Here is a 22607-nt window from a genome sequence, read left to right as displayed (position 1 = left end):
CTTATAGGGAGGAGCCCACAACTGGACAAAGTACTCCAAATGCTTCCTTTTCCATTGCTCTTAAGACAATTAAGCTACTGGGGGAAAACACTTGACATTTCAAATACTATACTTGAAAGTAAAAAGAAAGTCCCACAGTAAACTTTTGCACAAAAACCAAAAAATTCAAGATGACACAGAAACTAGATTCTAAATCACTATACCCTCATTATTCTATGAGGACACAAAAAACCTCTAAAGGTCCATCTTGTCTGATATTCTGCCCAAACTAACAGTTTGTTCTACAAATTTCCAAAGAATGGTGTAGGACACCAACCAACAGATAATTCTTTTAGTTAGCTGTCCCAAGCAGAAGGTTTTTTCCTGAGTTTCAGCAGCTGCTGATTTATGCCTTGCAGATGAGGGGCATTTTACTAAACACAAGCTATCTCAAAATTGGTAAAGAATTCCACATTATTAATATCTAATACTTATTCAAATTTTATAAAATTGGTTGATCTTCTATAAGTTGCATAATACTGTATCACGTAGGTCCTTGTATCTTTAAAGTTTTACTTTTCAATCCTCTTAAAAGGAATAGAGAAGCATGTTTCACTTGAACTGATCAGAAGAACTTATTTGAAACAGCTAAAAAATCATGCAGTTTGATTTGAATGATTAATAACTGTAATTTATATTTTAAAAATACTGAATTTACAAAAAAAAAATCAATAAAACATTAGTACACTCTGTTCTAAAATAACACAGCTAAGAACACAAATACAACTGATTTGCAATTTTTAACTGTTAGTCTGGAAGTAATATAAAATGAATCTTTTATCAGAAAGGCAATAATGTGTTAAAAGGATAAGTAGCTTGTTTTATTGTATTTATTAGAAAATTCCTTATGAATACCTGCATGAGCTGTCAATTACATTGCAAAATTTTTGTCATGGCAAGTTATAAAATTAATATATTCAATTTGTCAAGTAAAACAAGCCTTGCAATTATCCTACTTAAATAGTTGTTATACTATTCAAAAAGGCATAGTTTGAGCCTTTATGCATTCCAGAATAATCTCAAGTAGATGAACATAAATTGGCTGAGGCATCCATGATAGTTCATGCTTCACCATGAAGTGGCTTCTAATAACTACTACTGTTAGTTAGTAATTCGTATTCTAAATAAATTTTACCATCTCTGAACTATTGTCATTATTTTTATAAGTGTGTTATTTCTTAGCAATTTTGATATATTGAAAAAGTCTGAACATTCCTTCAATGTTTGGAATGTAAATATGTAAAAAATCTGGTTTGTGCTTAAGAACTAAAATAAAAGCCATTGAAAAGTAAGTGGCAAATAGAAAACAATTAAAACAATTTAAGTTATGTAAGCTTTCACTGGTAATATAAACTTATTTTGTGAAGACACAGAAAATTCACTGAAATATTATGAGGTAGTTCAGTATCACAAAGTATGGACTGGTGTGTAAGTAACCAAAACTACACTTAAAAAACAGGTTGTTTTAAAATAAAACTTGCCATCTCCAACACTGTATCATGCTGCTTCTATGAAATATTTAATGAATATATCAACGTGAAATATTATCAACAGTACAAAATGCATTACCTTCCCTTTTTATGTCTACTTGGCACCTACCGGCTATCTCTGTCCCACAGGAGTATTCGTATGTGGTTGATTATTGATGGCTGGCCTAGTTTAATTTCAATTCCAGAACGGCAGTCATCATCAATTGGGTGTCGAGAGAAGCCATGATCCAAATCATAGTTCTGAGTATCCCCATCTAACAAAGCAGACTTCAGCTCCCCTTTTACAACTTGTGCTCCATACTTCATTGTTGCAATATTCTCCCCTGGTACTAAGAAGAAAAGGAAATAACTGCTTAATTTTTACACTCCTGTACTGCAAATAAGAACATCAACCATATTGGGTCAGAACAAAAAATTGTTGCCAGTATCCTTTCTTGGCCAGAAACACATGCTCAAGGGGAAAAAGAAATATATACAAAAAGAGAGGTATTCTAGAACTTGTCCTTCTTCCACTGCATTTGGTAATGATGGTCTTTCATGGTATAAAAATAAGTAGTGACTAATTTACAAGTATGTTGTACCTACGTTCTCAGTTCTCCTCATGATTTTTTAGAATTCTATTGCACCTTCCTCATTCAATCATCACTTTCGTCCTGGTTTTAAAGTTTTGGTCTACTTAGTCTCTTATTTTATTTTTTTTTAATTTGAGGGAAAGTAAAAACTCTATTAAATATTCAAGATGTGGATGCATCACAAATTTGCAGAGTAGTACAACTATACAAGCTATTTTAATAGCTATATGGGCTTCCAGCACTCTGCAAAGCTAAACGAACCTGTGCAAAATAGGAAACTTAGGACAACTTGGGCTTTGAACAAACATGCTCAAGCAAGTTTTTTATGCCACCATTTCACAGTAATAAACATGCTACATCCTAGGAACAGATCTTCCATCAAGATACCTGGGGACAATGATCCCTAACTCCAACTACAAAACAATACATTGATGAACCACCCTGTTAAAAATATGCTTTTAACAGTCTTGTTTGAGAAGAGACCCTAGTAAACATGATCTGAAAGATGAGAGATGAAAAAGCTGCCCATGAACTCTTCATGCATGTTGGCAGCATAAGTGTGAATTTTAACAGGATGTTAACATCTGAAGAACTGAATTTGAAGCGGTACAATTTTAGCTGTACTGTAGTACTACTACATAAAAACATCAAATACACAACTATGAAATTCAAGTGGTCATCAATGTCTCCACAAACAGAAAAAGTCACAAGAGCCTGAACCAATACTAAAACAACACAAAAGTTAAATTATCTAAAAATCTCAGATTCAGAGAAAGCTAGGAATTTTGAGATCAGAAGCATATTATTTATTGAGACAGAAATATGCAGAAAAAGAATACAGAAAACACAATTTAACTTTGTCAAATATTTCTACTGCACTGTCCAAACTTGCATGACCAAACTTTTTCAATATCCCAATATTAAACTCATGCTTAAATATTAATGTCTGTAACTTCTAAGACAGAACAAAGGGGAGATGTGGTTCTGAGAAAGCAGTTATTTTCAGGGCTCATCATGCATGACTGAGGCTACAGTCCAAGCTCTCAAAGAACATTTAGCTTTATTCTTTGCTGTGAGGCAAACATTCTTTAAAAAACACACAACAAACAACAGACAACAAACTAACAGTATCTTTCTAAAGCTCGTTGTTAGATATTCTTGTTGAATTAACAGAGCACAGACGAAAGGCTTCTCACACTTTTTAGGCTTCCGTTAGTACAGTTTTGGAAGACTTGTTTATACTATTTGAGCAAATACGAAGAAGAATATGTTGGCTGATGCCGAGGAACAGAAATGACAAGAATGGTACATAACAAGGTATTTCATTATGTAAGCCTTTTAAAACATGTAATAATAGACAAAACCTCAAAGCACAAATTAAACACATCCTCCAGAGAACTATAGCCACTAAATAAGAAAAAAAACAACCAAATACACAAAAACCCTAACACTCACTTAACATGCCCCTGTAGTTGAGGTCCATGTCCCGACTCTCTGAACGAATCTTAATGGCATCTAGGATGGCATCGGGTGACAACAATCCAGAAGGTCTTACAACATTTAGTAGTTCTGTTAGGCTCATTAGTGGTAAACGTACTGCTTGCATAATTTCAGCATGGTTTTCCTTGGGGTTATGTTTACACCAATTCATCAAAGCTTGGAAAATGTCCTTCTCAGGAGCTGCAAATGAGTCCCTCAGTACGATACTTAAAAGAGCAGCCTGGAAAAGAAAAACAAAACAAAACAAAAAAAAAAAAGAGAAATAAAATTTATTTTAAAAAAGGAAATTAAAATAGGGAAAAAATTAATGGGTATGTTAACTTGTAGTTATTAAAAATAATCTCCAATGGAGTGACTACCTGAAACTGTAGCTTGTTTTAGTTACGTATGCAAGAATAACTGGATCTATCATGTAAATAATAGGTAATACTTCTCCTTGTGGTTTTGTAATAAGTCAGAATTGAAATGTGGAAAACTATTCAAATCAGTGTAATTTCAGTTGCTATTTTAAATTTCCTTTGGAATATAAGAAGTGATTTGAAGATTTGATAGTATAGTTCAAAGGATTCCTTTAAAATTATAGTGGTATAACAACACTGATGGGAACAATGAAGTGTGGCTTGGAATCACCTTTTTAAACCACTTCTAACTACTTGGGATTCCCTCCCTTCCCCAACATTCCCCTCTTTTAGTACCAACTGAGAATCACCAGGTGAAAACTTCAGTGGTTCTTATTCACGCAGAAACCCCACTGACTGCAAAATGGGAACAAAAAGAATTGAACAGCTGCTTGATTTTCACTTAGCTAGCAGAATAATTAGGAGTTTGCCTAAAAAAAGGATAAATCTCATATATACCAAGACTGGCTATACCAAAGATGTCAAAGTATGTGCATCCTGATGACTAATGTTTGCTGATTTCTTTAGATAATATGCTCTCAGAACTCAGATTTAACAAGCTGCATGTGACAAGATTAGATTGCCTGCTCCCATCTTGGTAGAATACTCCATCAGATTTACTATATTTAGCTATAGTGACTGGTCAAAATTAAATACCTAAAAAATTCAGTGGATCACCAGGATTTTAAGTTAGAGCTTGGCTTGAACATTTCTAACTGTCACAGTTTCACTCATTTAAAATGAGACCTCTTAACTAACATACATACTTGTACTTGGTGCCCCCATTAGTATTTTGTCATGAGTGGTACACATATCAAAGTACATTCCTGGGGAAAAATGTGCAAACAGAAAGATGTACCTTAGAAAGTGACAAGAAGCCTTCGCTGGAGAGCACCTCTTGGGCATTTCTATCCATGAACATACAGCACATACAAGTTAATTTGGGAAGAGAATAAAGACTGGCAACATCAAATGTCATACAGACATTCTGAATATTAAGTATTGTGCAAAGATACTCAGACGTTGAATCCTCCAGTTCTGGGAACCCGTATTTATGTGCTAGGCTGAGGAAGTCAAGGAGAACCTCCTCTTTCTCATCTCGCAGTGTAGCACGACCAGTGTAAATATATTTCAACAGCATGGTAAATGCTTCTGCGGTGGTGTCCTGAAGAGGAATTTCAGCTTCAGGCTGAGATTCTCTCATTCCACCATACAATAACGCTCTACAAGGAAGATAAAATTTGAGAAATTTATAACCTGATATAAGCCAGGCAAAGAGTAGAAAGGAATAAATTACTATTTAGAGCAAAAGCAATACAAAGAGGATATGGTTTAAGAACTTACAAAATAAAACCCCTCATATTTGGCATCTGAAGTACAGCCCTGCTCTGAAAGCAGCTGCAGAATAATATTCTAATGCATCATGTTTTCATCCTACACAACTGCTATGTCTGCACTATGAACAATAGCCTGCAAAGCAGAAATCGAGATATGATTCTCATGCCTTTCTTTTTTTAAAAAATATGGTGCTATCACCAAGAGAGAAAACCAAAAAAAAAGAATTTTTTCACAAAGCAAATGAAACAATTTGTTGGTCAGTATAACAGCAGTGGCAGATTTGCTAATCTCAGGATTCTTGATCATCTGTTCCTTAACTCTAAACCCAGCACACGGCAACTCTGATGAAATCCTGAATCTTGAGAAAAATCAAAGTACTCAAAATGATTTTTTAAAATATGATGGACAGGTTGAACACAATTTGCATTCACAATTTAATTATTAGCTTATCCCTCTGACAAAAATAACTGGAAGAATATTATCACAAAGATCTTATTAATTAAATTTAGAACGGAAAATGCCCATCTGTTAAAAAGGTAGATTAGTACTATTCCTAGTTTTAAAATATATATTCTAACCTGTATTGGCCAGACACCTTTTAATATTTAATTCCAACACATCAAAATTAAACTTTCTAATTGAGCATATTCCATAGAAGCACACTATCCATACTCCGGAAAAAAATCAAAACAACTTTAGAGCACAACGTTTCTGTTCTGAAGTTCTTTTTCTCTTGAACCTGTGAAAATACCTTCAAAATCCAATTTAATGAAGGTCAAAAGAATAACACTGTGACATGGTATTTATCTTTTTATATTTGGACACAATGATTTGATGTGCTGGGAAACATTCACACAGAAAAGGTCACACTCAATGGACAGACAATTACACTCTGAAAAGTTCATAGAGAAACAATGCTTATCTTATCTGCATAAAAATTTCCTGTGAGCATGACACAAAGCTATACTTCACCTGAAATAATGGCACCTAGCAGCCAGGATCACTCTGTGTGCCGGAAAACGTTTCTTTTCTACAATAAAGGTAACGTCACTGTATTCTTCCCCATTCATTAGAGCACCAATATGCTCTGACAGAATGTGAACATGGTCAATCTCACCCACAGCTGTGTAAGGACGAAGGGGATGGCTGTTACTCATCTTGGAGGGATGGTGATATTGGTAGCCTACAGGGAAAAAGAAAATAACCAGCATTTTAAAGGGCGCAAATATTAAAAAATTGCTATGATCAAGCTGTGATTACGAAAAAAGCGACTGTGCAAGTTACCATACATAACAAGAAAAATTAATCCAAGAGACTTTCTATGAAGGTTCATTTACAATAGGACTCAACGCCACTTTTCAAAACAGGCACATACTTAGTGCTGAAGAATCATGGTGTACCATGAGAAGCAGGAAAATGAGGAGGTCATACCCTGCATGTGGTTAATACATTAATCTTTCAAATTATAATCTTTCATGACATGAACACATATTTAAGCTACACTTAAAAAGTATTATAAGAAAACATGCATCTGTTTCTAGTCATTTCTACTCCACCAAAGAAAAGAAAATGCACATGGGGTGAAAGTATTATTTCCACTTGTGTAGGACCTGGAAACAACCCAAAATCAAAATACTGTAGAAACACAGTCCCAAAGAACTTTAAACTACACTAGAAAAAGTGACAGAAATAGAATATAAGATTCGAGAAAAATACAGCTTACTAAATTGGCAATACAAATCCCAGCGCAACTGGAAACAAAAATGCAGCTTTCCTCAGGCTCTCTCCCATCCTTGATTTAGAAGCTGTGTGCCCATGTAGCCATTATAGTGTGGAACGAGCGATACTGGAACACAGAACACTGTAAAGGCATTCTTCTATCCTGACACATGTGCTAATGACAGCACATTAATTTTTATGGGTTTTTGTAATAACAGACTGTTTCTTCTATTTGCACTGGTTAATTTACAATTAGCTAAGACAACTCTGCAATGAACACATTTATGCAATATACATCCTAATATCTACTTCATAACAAGCAAGATTAACTTAACTCACATCAGTCCTATTTATACTAGCAATAATATTTATCACAGCATAATTATGTGAGCCTTTATAGACAATAGTAAAATTCAAATGCCCTCAAAACACAAAACCTTTTATCATCCCAAAGGAGCAAACAAAAGGATGTATTTCCTACTCAGCTGCAAATCTCAACCCCCCCATACTCCTTCCAGACTTCAGTACCTTACAAGTCTGTAATTACTGTTGCTGAACTCCATTCACAATAGTGAGGCAACCCAACCATGTGCAAGTTACATGCACATTATCAAGCAACTCTGTATTCTCTTCTGCTAGTTCTGATTTTTATTAATTAGGGAAGATTATTTATGATACCTCATACCTGTAAAAGTACAGGCACATTTTGTTTAATTCTTTTTTTTTTTCTACATTCTACTTGTTTGTTTCCTTCATCCACTCTCACCTTTAAAAGATAGGAACAGTTACTGCCTACATAAAACGAACAGACTCTAACAATGCTAAAGATAAAGGAACGACATCAGCTGCACACTTTGTTTCCAGGACCTGTGGATATTGACATGTGCCAATAGGGTGAAAAGTTCAAGGGAAAATTGTTTTCATTTCAGGTAAATAAATAAACAAAATCAAAAGAACACTTCCTTCTCCCTCTCTACACAAGAATCCGTGTACAGGAGAGTGCAAAGCCTGAACTGGTGACATGTGCTAGTAAGTCGATGACATCAGTCCTTTTTGACTGACACAGACACCATCAAGACCTTGAATGACAGAAAACAATGAAAGTAAAAGTTTAGAAACCCCTGTATTTAAGATGCAAGACAAATTTTTTCAATATCTAATGCTCTTCGAATTGCTGGTACAATATACTATAAATTGTCAGATTCAAACACAAACGTTGAACACTGGGAATACAGGATGGCTAAAAGCCTCTGGCTGAGGAGCCTTTCATATGCTTGAATGACATGAAGTGCTGGAAACCAGCGACTTCATGAAACCATGTACGTACCTTACACACTTTCTGTGGGCAACACTAGCATTGTAATACTACTACACTGGAATACCGCGGGCAACTACTGGAGAAGCATTCAAACCCATTTACTTGTTCAGTACTATACATTTCCAATGCAAGTTTTGTCTGTATTGTGGATTTTCTATCAGCAAAGGACATCACCTTTCAGAGAAAACAGGTGTTTATTCTTCCTGGCAAAGAACATTAAACCACATTCAGAATAAAAGACCAGACCATTTATGAGCCTCTTGCCAGAGCCATAACCTATTTCCAGGAGATGTTCAGAGCTAATTAACTGCTTCAGGAGTCACCTGCTGCAGCTTTGCTCATGACACAGAAATAAATAAAACAGTCTTTTCAGTGAGTCTGAGGCACCATTAAAGCTGCAACAAACTCAAAAGGCATCTGTTAAGTCAGAAGGCCTACAGATCACTTCTAAGACCGCACTGGAAGACACGCTTCTTGGTGGCCATCTTCAACACTGAGCATGTGAAAAACAAGGCATGGTATTTATTACATAAGGTAATACGCAATATTACACGATGTGTCATCGCTTCAAAAACAACCACACATTCCCCCCGCCCCAGTTTTTAGATTGATGTATTTATTTTTAGTAAGTAATCTGTAACATGCTACAGTGTATAAGAACATGATCTAGAAAATGCAGCAACAACAGCAAAACCTCAATGACATCTTTACTAAGCAAGTCTCAAACCAGACCTGCAATAAAGGCCAGCACTCAGTCACTCCCTCCTTCACCACTTCTGGGCTATCACTAAAGACTCCTCTGAAAAGCAGTGCTGCTTCAATGAAACATGGAAGAGTTGTTTTTATACCAAGTGCAGAAAAAAGAATTTAAGAAATTGTTCATGAATAATTTGTTGGGGCTCTTTTTTCATATAAACTGAGTGAAAAAAGTTTACATAACTGATAAGCCAATTGAAACTTTAGAAATAAATGCAAGTAAGCAGACGATTGCTAGAATTAAAAATTGTATGATTTCATACCCTTGAAAGACTTAATTACCTCATCATCTAGCTTGTACTTTGCAAGATAATACAGATTCTCTTACATGGCTATTTTTATTTTGCAATTCATTCCTTCATATAACATTTTGCTTCAAATAAATTTCAGCAAAATATTACTTTAATTATAATTTCTATTACCATATATTTGAACATGGTAAGTTTGACAGTAAAGCTACTGTAAAAACTTACCATCGTTTCAAATATTTGGGGGGGGGGGGGGGGTGGGGTGTGATTTGGGGGGTTTTGTAATGGACATACACATCTTTTTATACAAAAATATTTTGTGCTCCTAAGTTCTGGTACAATAAGCTGACATATTACAAAATAGAAATTTTTAGTAAACATCTCAACATACACAGCGTATAACACAAGTAAATACTTTGATTTTGTCGGAACCCTCACTACAGAAGCTCTTTTGTACTTCTAAATAACAATAGCAAAGTTGACTATGAGTGAAAACTGTTACAGAAAGGGGGGGGGAAGTATGTTCTGGCACTTATTATCCAATAAAAAAAAATAACATTATCAATGTAGTACAAATTTACAGACATAGAATATGAAAGATCGAGTAAATTAAATTCACAGAACTTTTCAGTCTCATCTCCAACCCTTCTGTTGTGAAAGGGTTAAAAGAAAAGCAGATGTTAACTTTCATTAATGATAAATAACCACACCATTCAAATACAGCATTCTAAACAATAATTTAGTACCAAAAATGTTTCGACTTAAAGCATATGGAAAGTTAAAAGTTATGCACTGCTCATCTTCAAACACATTCCCATTACTTAAGTGCTGTAGTGCTAATGTTTCACGTTCTGCTCAGAGATACATCCCTCTGACAGCAAAGAAGGAATAAGTTTGGCTAGGTACAAAGAACAATATATTAACTGCAGCTTGTTTATTAACACATCCATAAAATAGGTATTAAGGCAGTCAGTACAACCCAGTTAAACTACTAAACTCTCAAGTCAGAATCTCAAGGAAATGCACTGGTCCACTCACCAGTAAAGCTGTCTGAAGATCTACAGTGGACATAGCCTGTAGGCAGATGGCCAGCTTCCTGAAAATTAGGGTTCTTTGCCATGCTGAACAGACAGATTGAACAGCAAGCTCATAGAAACATGATTCAGTGACATCCAGCTGCACAGCAACAACTGTATCATTTCCTGAAACAATGCATGAAATAATTACCACGAGAAACTGGCGACATGTAGCCTATGGCAAAAGTGAGCAAGATGTGTATTTCTCAGTTAAAATTTTTGTGCAAATAAATTCTTAAAAAAAATCCCACAATTCTACGGGAAAACACCTCACAGCATTAAATGATAGCACTAGAATTTCTAGCTAAAGGATATGGGGATTTTGTCTGTGTTTTGGTTGTGGGGTTTTATTTAAGGCAGTTGCAGATCTTTCTCCTGTGCAAGCTTTCAATTTTACAAACAATAAAACAAAACTGTAGGGTGGGGAAATACAGGAATTTAGAGGCTTTATTTGTTTAAATACATAGGTAACATAATGAGTCTCTCTCAACAAGTACAAATTATTGTTATTCTTCCCATCATAAATGCCAGCAGGAAAAATAAACTGTATTTAATTTACTAAACAGATGATACCTTCATCTATGAATCCTCTCCTAAAAGACAATCTAACCTTCTTTAAACTGTATGTTTAAAGGAGCAATACAGGAGAAGAAAATAAAAAAAAATATTTTTAGGTAGCTTCATGCACTGGAAAGTAACCGCATCCCAGTCCAGCAAAGAAGAGCTCTTTGTTTTGGAGAATAACATGTAATACATCAATATTTGCTCCTACAAGTGATGTAGATTATCAAATTGACTTGTATTATCAAAATCTAATCAAATGCCATTTATGAAAATTCCTGTGGCTTTGGTCAGCTTTTTTGTTTTTTGTTTTTTGTTTTTTATTTATAAATGAGTGAATAGACCCCAACAGGACACTATACTTCAAGTGCCTGATTTAGAGTTGTAATAGGAAACGTGCCAAATACACCTGCTTTGTGAACTGGCTCAAATGGAATCTTAACACACATACAGAACTAAGTGGTCCCACCATCGGGCTTTGGGAGGGGTCTGTGTGCTGAGCTTTAACAATAACACAAACGAAGAACACTGCTGGGCAAGCAAGATTACAGCCATACTGCTAACAGGTTAACAGCGCTTGTTTGAGGTTTTTTTTTTAAGCCTGATGATAGCTTCTTCAAAGTCAAAAGGAATTTCAGTGAATTACAGCAGTATGCAACTTGCAAGAGTAGTTAAGTACTAAGACCCTGTGAAAATATTGTGTGCACTACCAAAGCGTCAAAATACTATTAAAAACCCAAACAAAATAAAACCAACCAAAAAAAAAAACCCAACCAACCAACCAAACCCACAAAACCCCAGCACACTACCAGAACGAGCGGGCAAGGGGGTGGGTGAGTAGGTGAACTAGGGACATCGCCCCATCAGCACAGAAGAGAGAGCGGCCGGGAGAGAGCGATTCGCCCAAGGTCGCGCCCAGGAAACCAGGGCCTGGGCCGCCACGGCCCTAGATCCACGTCCCGAGCCGAAAGGCACTCCCCGCCCAGCCGCCCCCTACCCTGGCCTCCACAGAAAGGCATTTCAGGTGCGGCCCCTCCGCCGCCGGGAGAGCTCAGTTGCTCCCCGCAGCACTTCCTCGGCCCGCTCCCTAGTCACCCCGCCCTCGCACGGTGGAAGCCACCGCCGGCTCCACGGCGGGGAAGCCACATGACCCGTTCGTTCCACAAGGGCAGAAGGAACACAACCCCCACACACCAAAAACGACCCTCCCCTCCGGACTCACCAGCCCCGCCGCCGACAAGGCCCCCACCCCCTGCTCCGTCGCCGTCGCTACGTCAACCGGCGCGCTGACGTCACCTAGCAACGGCAGCCGTCCTGCGTGCTGACGTCGACAGCACCCGCTGGAGCGGGTACTGTGCCTTCACAGCGTCACCGTGCTCCGCCGGTCACGGGCGCTCGGCCACAGAGCAGGGGAGACTGGTAGAAGAGCGGCATCCGCCGGGCGGGGCTCCGCACTCGCGGCGGGACTGCGGGGAGAGCCCGGCGGGAGGGGCGATGCGGTTGGTGAGGCGGGAGAGCGACCATGGCGGCGGCAACGCCCGCAGAGCGTCTCCACTCGAGGGGTGAAGTCGCGGTGCGCCCGCGATGCTACCGGTGGCTATCGTACACGCATCTGTGCCTCGGGCAACAGCGGGTCTTGCGGGGACTTTAGCACTCTGTTCGGTGCTGAAGTACCCCCAGCCCTTCTCAAACAGCAGCTGATACTTAACCTTCCCCGCGTTCCCACCTGCTGTTGCTCCGCTACCTTCAAAATGCACGTTTTCTTTGGTTAAGCCTAGCGTGGTGCTTGCCCGACTCTTGCCATTCCTTGGGTATTCTGCTGTCCTGAGTAACGGAACCTCTTACTGGCTGTAAGAACATGGGCTTCTCTCTGCGTGACCATTAGATTAATTTCTACTGTATTGCACATCGCTAAATTTAGGCTCTCCCAGTGGCAAAGCACTACATACTATATAATTCCACACTATCTGGCAGAAGAGTTACCTTGGAAGAAGTAAAAATAGTATTGTCTGTACTCGGTAAGAACACTGAAGAGTTTCAACAGTTTTTACAGCTAAAATCTTTAACATCTGGTACAGGCTGAAAGAATAATCACTTAATGATTTTCTTTACTAGCTTATTGTTGGATTTTGTAACTGGTAGTACCAGGGTTAATTAGTTCTCAGTATGGCAAGCAGCAGTGACTTTAAAAACAAAGTAACACCAGACAACCTAAACCCATAGCTTGCCCACTTCATGATACTGCTGTAATTAGTTTGTAGATGACAGTGGTTTTTTTACTAGTTTCCTTTTTATTGCTTCATCATCTATCACAATGGCTATGCTTAGCCAAGCACTTAAACCCAGGGACCATTCCAAGACTCGAAAACATGTTTAGAGTGCTTTTATTTTAGGACTAACGAGAACCTTTGGCATAGTCCGCTTCCCCTCGTGTAGTTCTCCACTGACCTATGTATGCACACCCTTTGACTTACTCATCAGATTTTCAAACTATGTGGGTTTTAATTACTGGATTCCATACAATTGGGTCAAAGCACACCTGTGCTTTTAAGTATAGTGAAACAATTCTGAATGGAACACTAGGTTGTTAAGAATCACCAAGTTAAAGGCTTGTAAAAATCCAAGATTTTTCTTGCCAACCCCTTGGTCATAAAGCTTTAGATGACACATGTACTGACAAATAAAACTCAATTTTAGACAACTTCATTTAGAGTTTTCCCATTTCTTATTCCGACACCTAAGGCTCCAATAAAGTATAATCTGTTTCACTCATTTTCTAAGGGTAAACATCGTTGATTAATTTTATGAATTACTTTTCGTGTGGAGCTCTAAAATTATTGAGTTCATATATGCTATCTTGTTCAGATGAGGCAGACAGAATTAAGGATTTTTCAGATGAGACGGGACAGCAACACTCAGCATTTAAGTCATTAACATCTGTGTTAGCACAGTAGGAATCACATGCAGTACTTTCTACATTTCTGGTTTAATTTATAAGCCAAGGAGTTACTGACCTATTAATTCTGCACATTACCATGAAGTTAATAAAACATCCTGCTAAGGAAGTCACACAGTTATTTTCACTACCATACTCCCAATTTATTCTTTTATAACCAGATTTCTTCTCAAGTAAGAATCCACGAAACAAACCAAACAACTTTTCAGTTATCTAGGATTCCAACAATTAGCAAAGCAACAAGTCATGCTCCTTTAAAGTGATTTTGTAGTTTTCACTAATGCTTTACTTGGAAGTGAATTGCAATGCCATTACATTAACTAGTCATAATAGCCTATTCAAGCCATAGTAAGACAGGGCAAAGAGTTGTTTTTTTTTCTTGAAGGAACAGGATTTCAAAACCTGATATGGTCTACATCATTCGTAACAGGAGGAATAGCATTAATTCAAATATTCTGTGCAACATACGTAAATGTTGCATGTTTTCCTACTGTCTACAGGTACCATTTCAGTAATCATCATTGCTTTTGTGAGGACACTACTGGTAGGAAGCTGTTTTTTCAGGCACTCATTTTTTATTTCCTAATGCAGAATGTACCCAGCATTTAAATTAAATATAGCCCCAGACTTTCACTGAAATAAAAATTATGAGCAAGTTCTGTCTAGCACTGGAAGAGACAAGAAGGAGCAAGAGGCAAGTTAGCAACTATGAGACCTCTTATCTTGCCTGTCAATCAGCAGCCAGAAGCTGAAAGACTGATTTTTTTCTGCTGGACTGATTTATTGCCTCCACAAAGTATCTTGTTCTAGGCAAGGCTGCTCCATAAAGAGTTCTGCCTGATATAATACAAGTAAGATAAGGACTTTCATAAACATACTAGTACTCGAGTCAGTCTGATGTTTTATTTCTACATTTTATATTCTACAATATTGTGCATGAAGCCTTCAGGATGTGTTGACATTATTTAAAAAAAATATTCTGAAGGTGTATTTTTTTTTTCTTCCTTGTTGAAGCTCATCAGTAGCAACAAAGGATTTTTTGTTTTGTTGTTAGTTTAAGGGTGTGAGAGCCAGGGAATTTCTGATCATGTATCTTTTGATAGGGCTTGGTGAAATATTAACATAATCAATATTCAAGAAGAGAATCTGTGTATGAGCTTTTCCAAAAAAAACAGTTGAGTATTCATAATTGGGAACAAACTGAAGTGGCATCACAGGACAGGAATAAAAGAATCCAAGTACAGCAAGGACCCAGGAGATAGTTTTAAGAGATTCTGAACACAACTGATTCCTCTTCATTAAGTGAGATTTTCATAAACACTGCTACAGATTTTCTCCAGGGGACTGAAAGTGAGAGTCTCATATAATATACTTCATTAGAACTAAGTGAGAGTCACCATGTGATTGGGATTCAAAATTTCAATCCAGTAGCCATCAGGATCCTGAACAAATGCAAGTCCTTTCATTTTACCTGTGAGGGGGAAAAGAAAAAGGCAACAAGATGAAGTTAAGACTACATGACTAATTCTTAATGTCAAATATGACTACTTTGAAAAAATATTTTTTCCTTTTTTTTTCCCCGTTTTGCATAAAAATGAGTTTGAATTTAGACAGCTAAGTCTGAAATCAGTAATAGATCTTTGTATGCTAAACTGTCCATCTACAAAGCTGTAGTTTAAAGTCACTTTGAAATTCTATCTTTTATCGATTGCCCTTGTAAGTATTAGTCCTCTAAATAGCATTTTTGTTCTCCAGGATGTTTTGACATAATTTTCTTGAACTGGCTTTGCCAGTATAAAATCCTGTGTTCCCCTGCCCTGTTCATCTCCTATCATTCCTGTATTCACACTGAAGTTCTGTTTCTGTTTTTTGTTTGTTCCCCCTCCCTCCCCAATGTGGTTTATAGTACACAGTTGCATCACTTCATAAAACAGAGAAATGCAGGACAGGAATGCTTTAACTTTTACTGTTTGGAAAAAATATCACAGATTAAAACAAGGTCCCCAAAAATTGTTCTTCAACAGTAGATCAGGATAGCACAGCTTAAGATTTTATCTGAAAATGTTAACCACACATTTTTAATTATGCTTGCTCTATTAGGCTATTTATTGTAACAGAACCAACCTAACTCATAGTATATTCTAACTACAAAAACTTCTGAGAACAATAGGTGTTTGATTCAGTAATTTTGGGAAAAAAATAACATTAGGTCTCTTAGCCTGCTCGACAATGAATGTGAATTCCAAAATTTCTTCCTCCTCCTTGGCATTTGCTGTTTTGATTTTATTTCTTCGTTTTAAAACACAGCTTTTGCTCTGCCCCCCCTTGACTGCCTTAAGAGTTTTCCTGTGATTTATTCCATTCACAGTGTAAACTTCCCCTCCTATGTACTTAGAGCTGTGCAGAAATACAGAATCAAAATCAGAATCTTTCGTATCACCTTTCCCAGGGTTCAGGTGTTGAACAAATTACAAAGGGCTCAGAAACTTTAAAATGCTGGGAATATGAAGTTCAATTCTTATATCAATAAATCTGTGTCCAAGTTAAGTTTTCATCTATGCTTGTACCATTTGCTTCAGCTGAGAGCACAGTGAGTAAGATGAAAATTGCTTTACTTGTTCTTATTCCTCTAGCAAGGAATCTAGATCAATTCCAATACCTGTGAACTGAAGCTTCATGTACTAATGCTACTTTCAATCTATAAGCAAAACAAAACCAAACAAGAGCCAAACAAAACCCGTCACAACCCACCTTTACTACAGGCAAACATCTAGTTTCTATAACCGGGGAGAAGTATTTAAAATTTATGCATGCTGCTAAGTACTAGATGTCCACTTGGAATACATCAGTCCTAAAACTCTCATAAGGTCTCTTCATGAAGGAGAATCCAGTTGAAAAATGAAAGACTTCTCACTACTAATTTCTGCATTTTAGGCTTTTGAAATAGACATTGTCTCTAGACATTTGAACTAAACATTATGCAGTTTTTACTAAAAGTTGTACAAGTCAAATGTGATATAGACTAATGAGGCTATTTCTGTGAAAGCTGACAGAACAGTTAAAATGCTAATAGCTAGTAAGTGGTATTAAATAAAAATAGGCAGAGAAGTCAGGAATTACTCAATTTTAATGGTGGGAGTAGTTACATCTCCCAAGTCATCTTATTTTCATATGATAATTACCAAACAGATGCGATGTGTGAATCTGGTCTGTGGTAAAGTAAATTCTGTGGTAACTCTAGGCAGAAGTATAAACTATCAACTCTTTTACTGAAGGTCAGACTACATGCAGAAGACACATAGCTATAACACAATTCTTACCAAGATGGATCTATTTCAGTTTTGCCCAGTGTGTAAGAGGGTGCTGGGATAACTTGTTCTAGCACCTAAGAATGACAACAACTGAAAATATCTTACCCGGTTTTCAAGAGAGATCTTCTAGACATAATATATTAAAAACAAAGGAAAAAAAAAATTACTTGTATTTCTGATCAAGACTTACCATCATCTGGTTTCTTCACAAATTTCACTCCTAGTTCTTCAAACCTCTTACAAGCTTTATTGACATCAGGAACAGCAATTCCAATGTGTCCTGTGCAACCAGATAAAAAGAGAGAAGTTCACTGTAAGTGCTGCTGGATGTTCCAGGAAACAGTCTGCTCAGCATTTCACCTTCTGCAAAAAGTTTGCATACTGCAGTTCACGTAAGATATAGAAAACAAACATTGCTTCCAGAAAGAGGAGCACTTAGGATATTAACATTATACAACTTCAGAAAGTTGTCTTTTTGATAATGCCTTTTAAAATAGGAACTTTAGAGTTCAAGTAGCTCATATTGTTTAGATGAGATTATCTAGAGTAGGAAAAAATAAGGTTCTCCATCACTGGTTTATCTGTATTTTCCCAAAGCATGACCACATAACAGGATTTGGTTGTATTTGCTTAGTTCAACAGGACAAGGAGTCTATTTTTAATGCTGTATTTGTAGAGACTAACACTATGCAAGGCCTAAGCTTACAAATTGATTCAGAAGCTTTAAATGTCAAGTGGCTAGATGGAGTACCAAACTTATTTCACAAACCAGTGACCTTTCAAACACTCAAAATACCAAATTGAGCCATACAAATACTATCCTCACTGCTACACGCAACTGGAATTCTCCTTCCAGATTAAAATGAGTAACTAGTGGATTATAAAATAGAAATCCAAATGTAAATCAGTCTAAACACCATGATACTCTGACAAGAAAAGAGCAATTACTATTCTTCATTTTGTAGTTACTATTAGCATGGTTTGCTTGCCAAAGGATTAGATTTTTTTATAAAAAGTGTAACTGTGGCTTATTACTCTGAAACATATTTATCCATTTTCACAATCTTTCACAGCATACATGCTGGAAGAAGAGACATAAAGGATGAGACTGAAGTCCCCTTCTTTCTTTGTGCTGATATGTCTTCTTTCAAATAACCTACTAGTAGTCTTTTCATCCATGCAGCAGCAGTCATTTTTCTCCTTCTTAGTAGCTGGTGCAGTGCTGTGGTTTTGACTTTCAGCCTCAGAACAGCACTGATAACACCAATGTTTTAGTTGCTGGTCAGAATGTTTAGTCTGACCATGGACTTTGTGAGTCTCATGCTCTGCCAGGGAGGAGAGGAAGCTGGGAGGAAGCAGAGACAAAATACCTGACCCAAACTAGCCATAGAGGTATTCCATACCACAGCACATCATGCCCACTATATAAACTGGGGGTAGTTACCCGGAAGGGCTAGAACACTACTCTGTCAGGCTGGGTATCAGTTGGCGGGTGACGAGCGATTGTATTCTCGCCCCTTGTTATTTTCCTTATTTTTATTACTGGTGGTAGCAGTAGTGGTTTTGTGTTATACCTTAGTTACTGGACTGTTCTTATCTCAACCTGTGGGAGTTACATTCTTTCGACTCTCCTCCCCATCCCTTCGGAAGCTGGGGAAGGAAGGGGGGGGAGTGAGCGGGGAGCGAGCAGCTACATAGTTCTGAGTTAATGGCTGTGTTTAAACCATGACACAAGCTTAGAGTATTTTCTCTACAGTTCTCTTAAAAAAAAGCTACAGCATGTACAGAATTTATGCAATTCTAAAAATCATTTAAAGTTCCATTTTTCCCCAAGGAAAAAAAATGTAATCACAATAAACCAAAGCTTAAAAATTACAAACACAAAACTAAAGACCTACCAAATCCTCGGGGATCTGAATTTCCATTGTGGTAAGACTGATTTTCATCATTTTCAGTACCCCAGTTGCTGTAAGAAGTAATTATTACACATTGAAGAAAAGCATCAAAATTAACAAATCCTAAATGTTCAGCTTCCTCAGGAGGGTAAGTTCTTTCTCCTAAGAAACCAGAGAATTTCAGCTGTTGGCTACATTCATTAAACTATCAAGAATTTCCTTGGTCACAGGTCCTAGGGATCCAGTTCTAATCTAGTCATGTTTACAGCCCTAATATTCAGGTTCTATACCTGAATGAATCAGAAACTCTTCTGTCTCATTCAGATTAGAGAAGGTTGCACTGCATGAATCTAGCCATTGTTGGGGAACAAACAGTGAGAGCAAGTGGTCCTGAGGTTAAGCAAGACCATGGAGTATTTGGGAGATTCCTCCTATACAATTACAATGATTAATAACATTAACCAAATTGTCCCCTTTATGGTAAGTGTATGTTTTGACTTAATACCTCTTTCGGTTAAATTCTGTAACTTCCCTACGCATACTCAAAACATAGCAAGCATTATCTCATATTTATGTACCACTATTCACTATTCACTTTCACTATTTGAAAGAGCTCTGAAAAGGGAAAGATTAAGCTTGCCAAGTATCCAAGATCTCAGCCATATGTTAAAGCTATAGAACAGTGAAGATGTTTCCCCACAGTAATGATTACATTTTTTTATTCACTCCAACAGGATTTACACTCATCCACTTCTGTTTAATCACTGTTAGCTAAATGTTATCTCCCACTATATTAATACTTACTGTGTCAATTCAAGTGTAGCTTTTCTAGAGAAAGTCCAAGCTGTTCTCGCAGTTTTGTCCTTTGGAATATCATTTTTATCTTCGTATCCCAGGAAATAGAGTGAGAACTTCATAGCAGGAAAGTCAAATTTTTGAAGCAGTCTAAATAGCAAAAAAATATTTTGAAATAGTGACTTAAAAAGGTAATCAGATAGCTTGCAAATAAACCAAGGTGCTTCCCCCATGGAACAAGTTTGCCATGTTTTTGTTGGTTTTTTTTTTGTGTCTTTCTGACTGTAATCCACATCTTAAAATAGCTACATTTTTAACTATAAAATAGAAACAATCCAAAACCTACTATAAACCTATTAAAAAAAAAAAATCAAAAAAAAAAAGAAAATCGGATGCTTAAAAGCAAAACTATCAGTAACAGAATCTCAAAGCCAATACAAAAGCTCATATCTTGAGGTTGCCACTCTGTTACTTGTCTGTATTTCCTCAGGAAGATCTTTGTTTTTATCCTTTAAAATACTACCAAGGAATAAAAATATTTACTTTGAAACTGACCAAGTCTAAGGAATGGACTGGCATCAGACCAGTTTAAGAACACAGCAGGATTAAAACACAAACATACCTTTAATTAATTTTACAATTTCAATAGCTAGGTATAATGATAAAATCCATTACGTATGTGACAATTTCATAAACTAAAAAATACTTGTAAACATTTTGTATGTAGGATATTTAGCCAGAACAAGCACGCATGCAAAATTAATCTAATTTATATTTTAGTTTCATTTTTATTTTCTCACATCTTCACTAAAGTAGAAACAGATTCTTTAATCTGGACTCATTTCAGGATGTTTAAAAATATGTTAAAGTTTTGATTTGAAATAACTCATTTCAAATGTCAATACTGTGCAAAGAAGAGCCTAGCTTAAACATATTAGGCTACTGCATCTGCCTCCCAACAGCCTTCTTCAAAAGGCTGAGTCTGGACCTTGTCTCTAGCTTCCACTGCCTTACTGTCTTATGACCAGAGGTGATCATAAACCACCTCTGAGAATAAGCATAAAACTTAATTCCAGGATTTACAGCAGTGATTGCAATTGTAAGAGCTGTCATAAAAGTTACCAGTTAGCTGCAGGTTCAGTGAGGAGAAAGTAATCAAGTTGTACACTGATAATTAGTGACCTATTTAAGAAATTTCTTGTCAAGGCCAATATTAGTTCATCTGCATCTTAAGCATTAACTGTGTTGTGCTCAGAGACTGCCAGACTATCCAACTGAGCATCAGCTGATAGGCACCACTGTTGTGAGACCAATTAGTATAATTACATCACAATAACAAAAGCTTCTCAGAAGAACAGTAGGCAAACCCAAGCTTATTGTGGCATGCAACTTCTACTCACGTCATTCCAAGAATTCTTGTATAAAAATCTAGTGACTTCTTAGGATCCTTTACTCTTAACATTGTTTGCTGGAATAAAAAATCCTGGGGAAAAAAATACTTATTATTCATACATCAACCAGAATTTATTTATGGGCATTAACAAAGATGCCAGTTAATAATGAATCTAAAACTAGCAGGTTTAGAAGTAACAAGCAGAGTGGTACATTAGGTGTAAATAAAACCTTTTGTCCCGACCCTATGCATACAGATTTGTCTTGAAGAGATATGCCTTTGTAACACAATGCTTAAAACAAAACTACTAGTGGTATCACTCAACATATATTATCAGTGTTATTAAAAAAAAAAAGAATAATTCTTTACTATTCTTTTATGGAGCTGTACTGCACATGAACCACTCTGTATGCGAGCACAGCTGGCACATGCATATTTGACATCAGACCTCACTGCAGACAGAGCATTTAAATTCAGGAGTTTATTATATCATTCCACAGATGTTGAATTTCTGTCAAGCCTGATGGCAGTCTTGGCCTCAAAACCTGCCTGCAATTCTAGGAGGGTATTTTCCTAAAGCCATGAGATAACTTTATGTGCCAAGGGCTAACAATTTAAGTGGACATAAAGCAAATGGTAGCGTAACTAAAGAGATGTATTTAAAACAAACAAGACAGACGCAGAACACCTTAAATGCAATTACAAAGTATCCTAGTAAAAAATGAAAACGTAGGGGTACGTTTTTAGTTGGGCCGGCAAGCCCTGGCCACCCCTTTCGCTCCCCCATGCCGCCTCCCATCCACCGCACGTCCGCTGGGCAAAATGCAGGGCATCGGGACGGACAGACACCGGCGGCACCGCCGCAAGGCCAGGCGCCGGCAACCACGGGACACTCTGATTCCCCCCCTCCCATTCACCCTACCTTCGTACTGGCATCCGGCTCCGAGCAGGCGGCATAGGCCGCCTCATCGCTGAGGCCGCTGAGCTCGGCCGGCACCGCCATGTCGGAAGAGGAGTAGAAGGAGGAGACAGCTCTCTCGGAAAGGCGGTGCTCTGCTTCGCTATGCCCCGCCTGCATTTCATTGGTGCTAGGCGCGGATGTGCCTGGTGAGGTTTGGTGTTGTCGCTTCGTTTCCATATGCGTCAAAGGGAAGGAAACTCCTTGCCTGTGGAATTAATTCGGTGGAGAGTGGCGTGAAACCATGTGTCTTCCCGCGCTCACTTGAGGAGGGATCCCTTCAG

General features: G+C 37.4%; 2 protein-coding genes across 7 annotated transcripts in view; both read right to left on the bottom strand.

Moving 5' to 3' along the window:
* Nucleotides 1–12358, bottom strand: part of BTBD9 (BTB domain containing 9) — a 184867-nt gene extending 172509 nt beyond the window's left edge. For 3 of the 4 annotated variants that reach the window (XM_061470924.1, XM_061470922.1, XM_061470923.1), the window contains exons 1-6: nt 12238–12358; nt 10417–10580; nt 6310–6520; nt 4859–5222; nt 3557–3821; nt 1639–1858 (exon numbers count right to left, since the gene is read on the bottom strand). In XM_061470924.1, coding sequence (XP_061326908.1) covers nt 1639–1858; nt 3557–3821; nt 4859–5222; nt 6310–6520; nt 10417–10498 — 1142 coding nt within the window. In that variant the 5' untranslated portion in view covers nt 10499–10580; nt 12238–12358. Of the gene's footprint in view, nt 1–1638; nt 1859–3556; nt 3822–4858; nt 5223–5915; nt 6266–6309; nt 6521–10416; nt 10581–12237 lie in introns of those variants that run through there. The other variant, XM_061470925.1, reaches the window with a different exon arrangement.
* A 1873-nt stretch (nt 12359–14231) lies between these two features.
* On the bottom strand, nt 14232–22473 carry GLO1 (glyoxalase I). Of its 3 annotated transcripts, none has more exons than XM_061470917.1 (6): nt 22296–22473; nt 21373–21455; nt 19982–20122; nt 19181–19248; nt 17450–17562; nt 14232–15442 (listed from the first exon to the last, which is right to left on the bottom strand). In XM_061470917.1, exons 1-5 carry the CDS (start codon nt 22446–22448, stop codon nt 17462–17464), a joined length of 546 nt encoding a protein of 181 aa, XP_061326901.1. In that variant the 5' UTR covers nt 22449–22473; the 3' UTR covers nt 14232–15442; nt 17450–17461. The 3 variants fall into 3 exon arrangements, with proteins under 3 accessions (XP_061326901.1, XP_061326899.1, XP_061326900.1); XM_061470915.1 differs by having other exon boundaries at nt 17473–17562; XM_061470916.1 differs by having other exon boundaries at nt 17473–17562; nt 22288–22428.
* Between the last annotated feature and the right edge of the window lie 134 nt (nt 22474–22607).

This window comes from Pezoporus flaviventris, unplaced genomic scaffold (assembly GCF_033815535.1).
Source record: "Pezoporus flaviventris isolate CSIRO_AGI_PZ_B2104156 unplaced genomic scaffold, CSIRO_AGI_Pfla_v1 ptg000066l, whole genome shotgun sequence".
Taxonomy (NCBI): domain Eukaryota; kingdom Metazoa; phylum Chordata; class Aves; order Psittaciformes; family Psittacidae; genus Pezoporus; species Pezoporus flaviventris.
The sequence above is the reverse complement of the archived record's forward strand: the minus strand, read 5'-3'. Positions and strand labels throughout refer to the sequence as shown.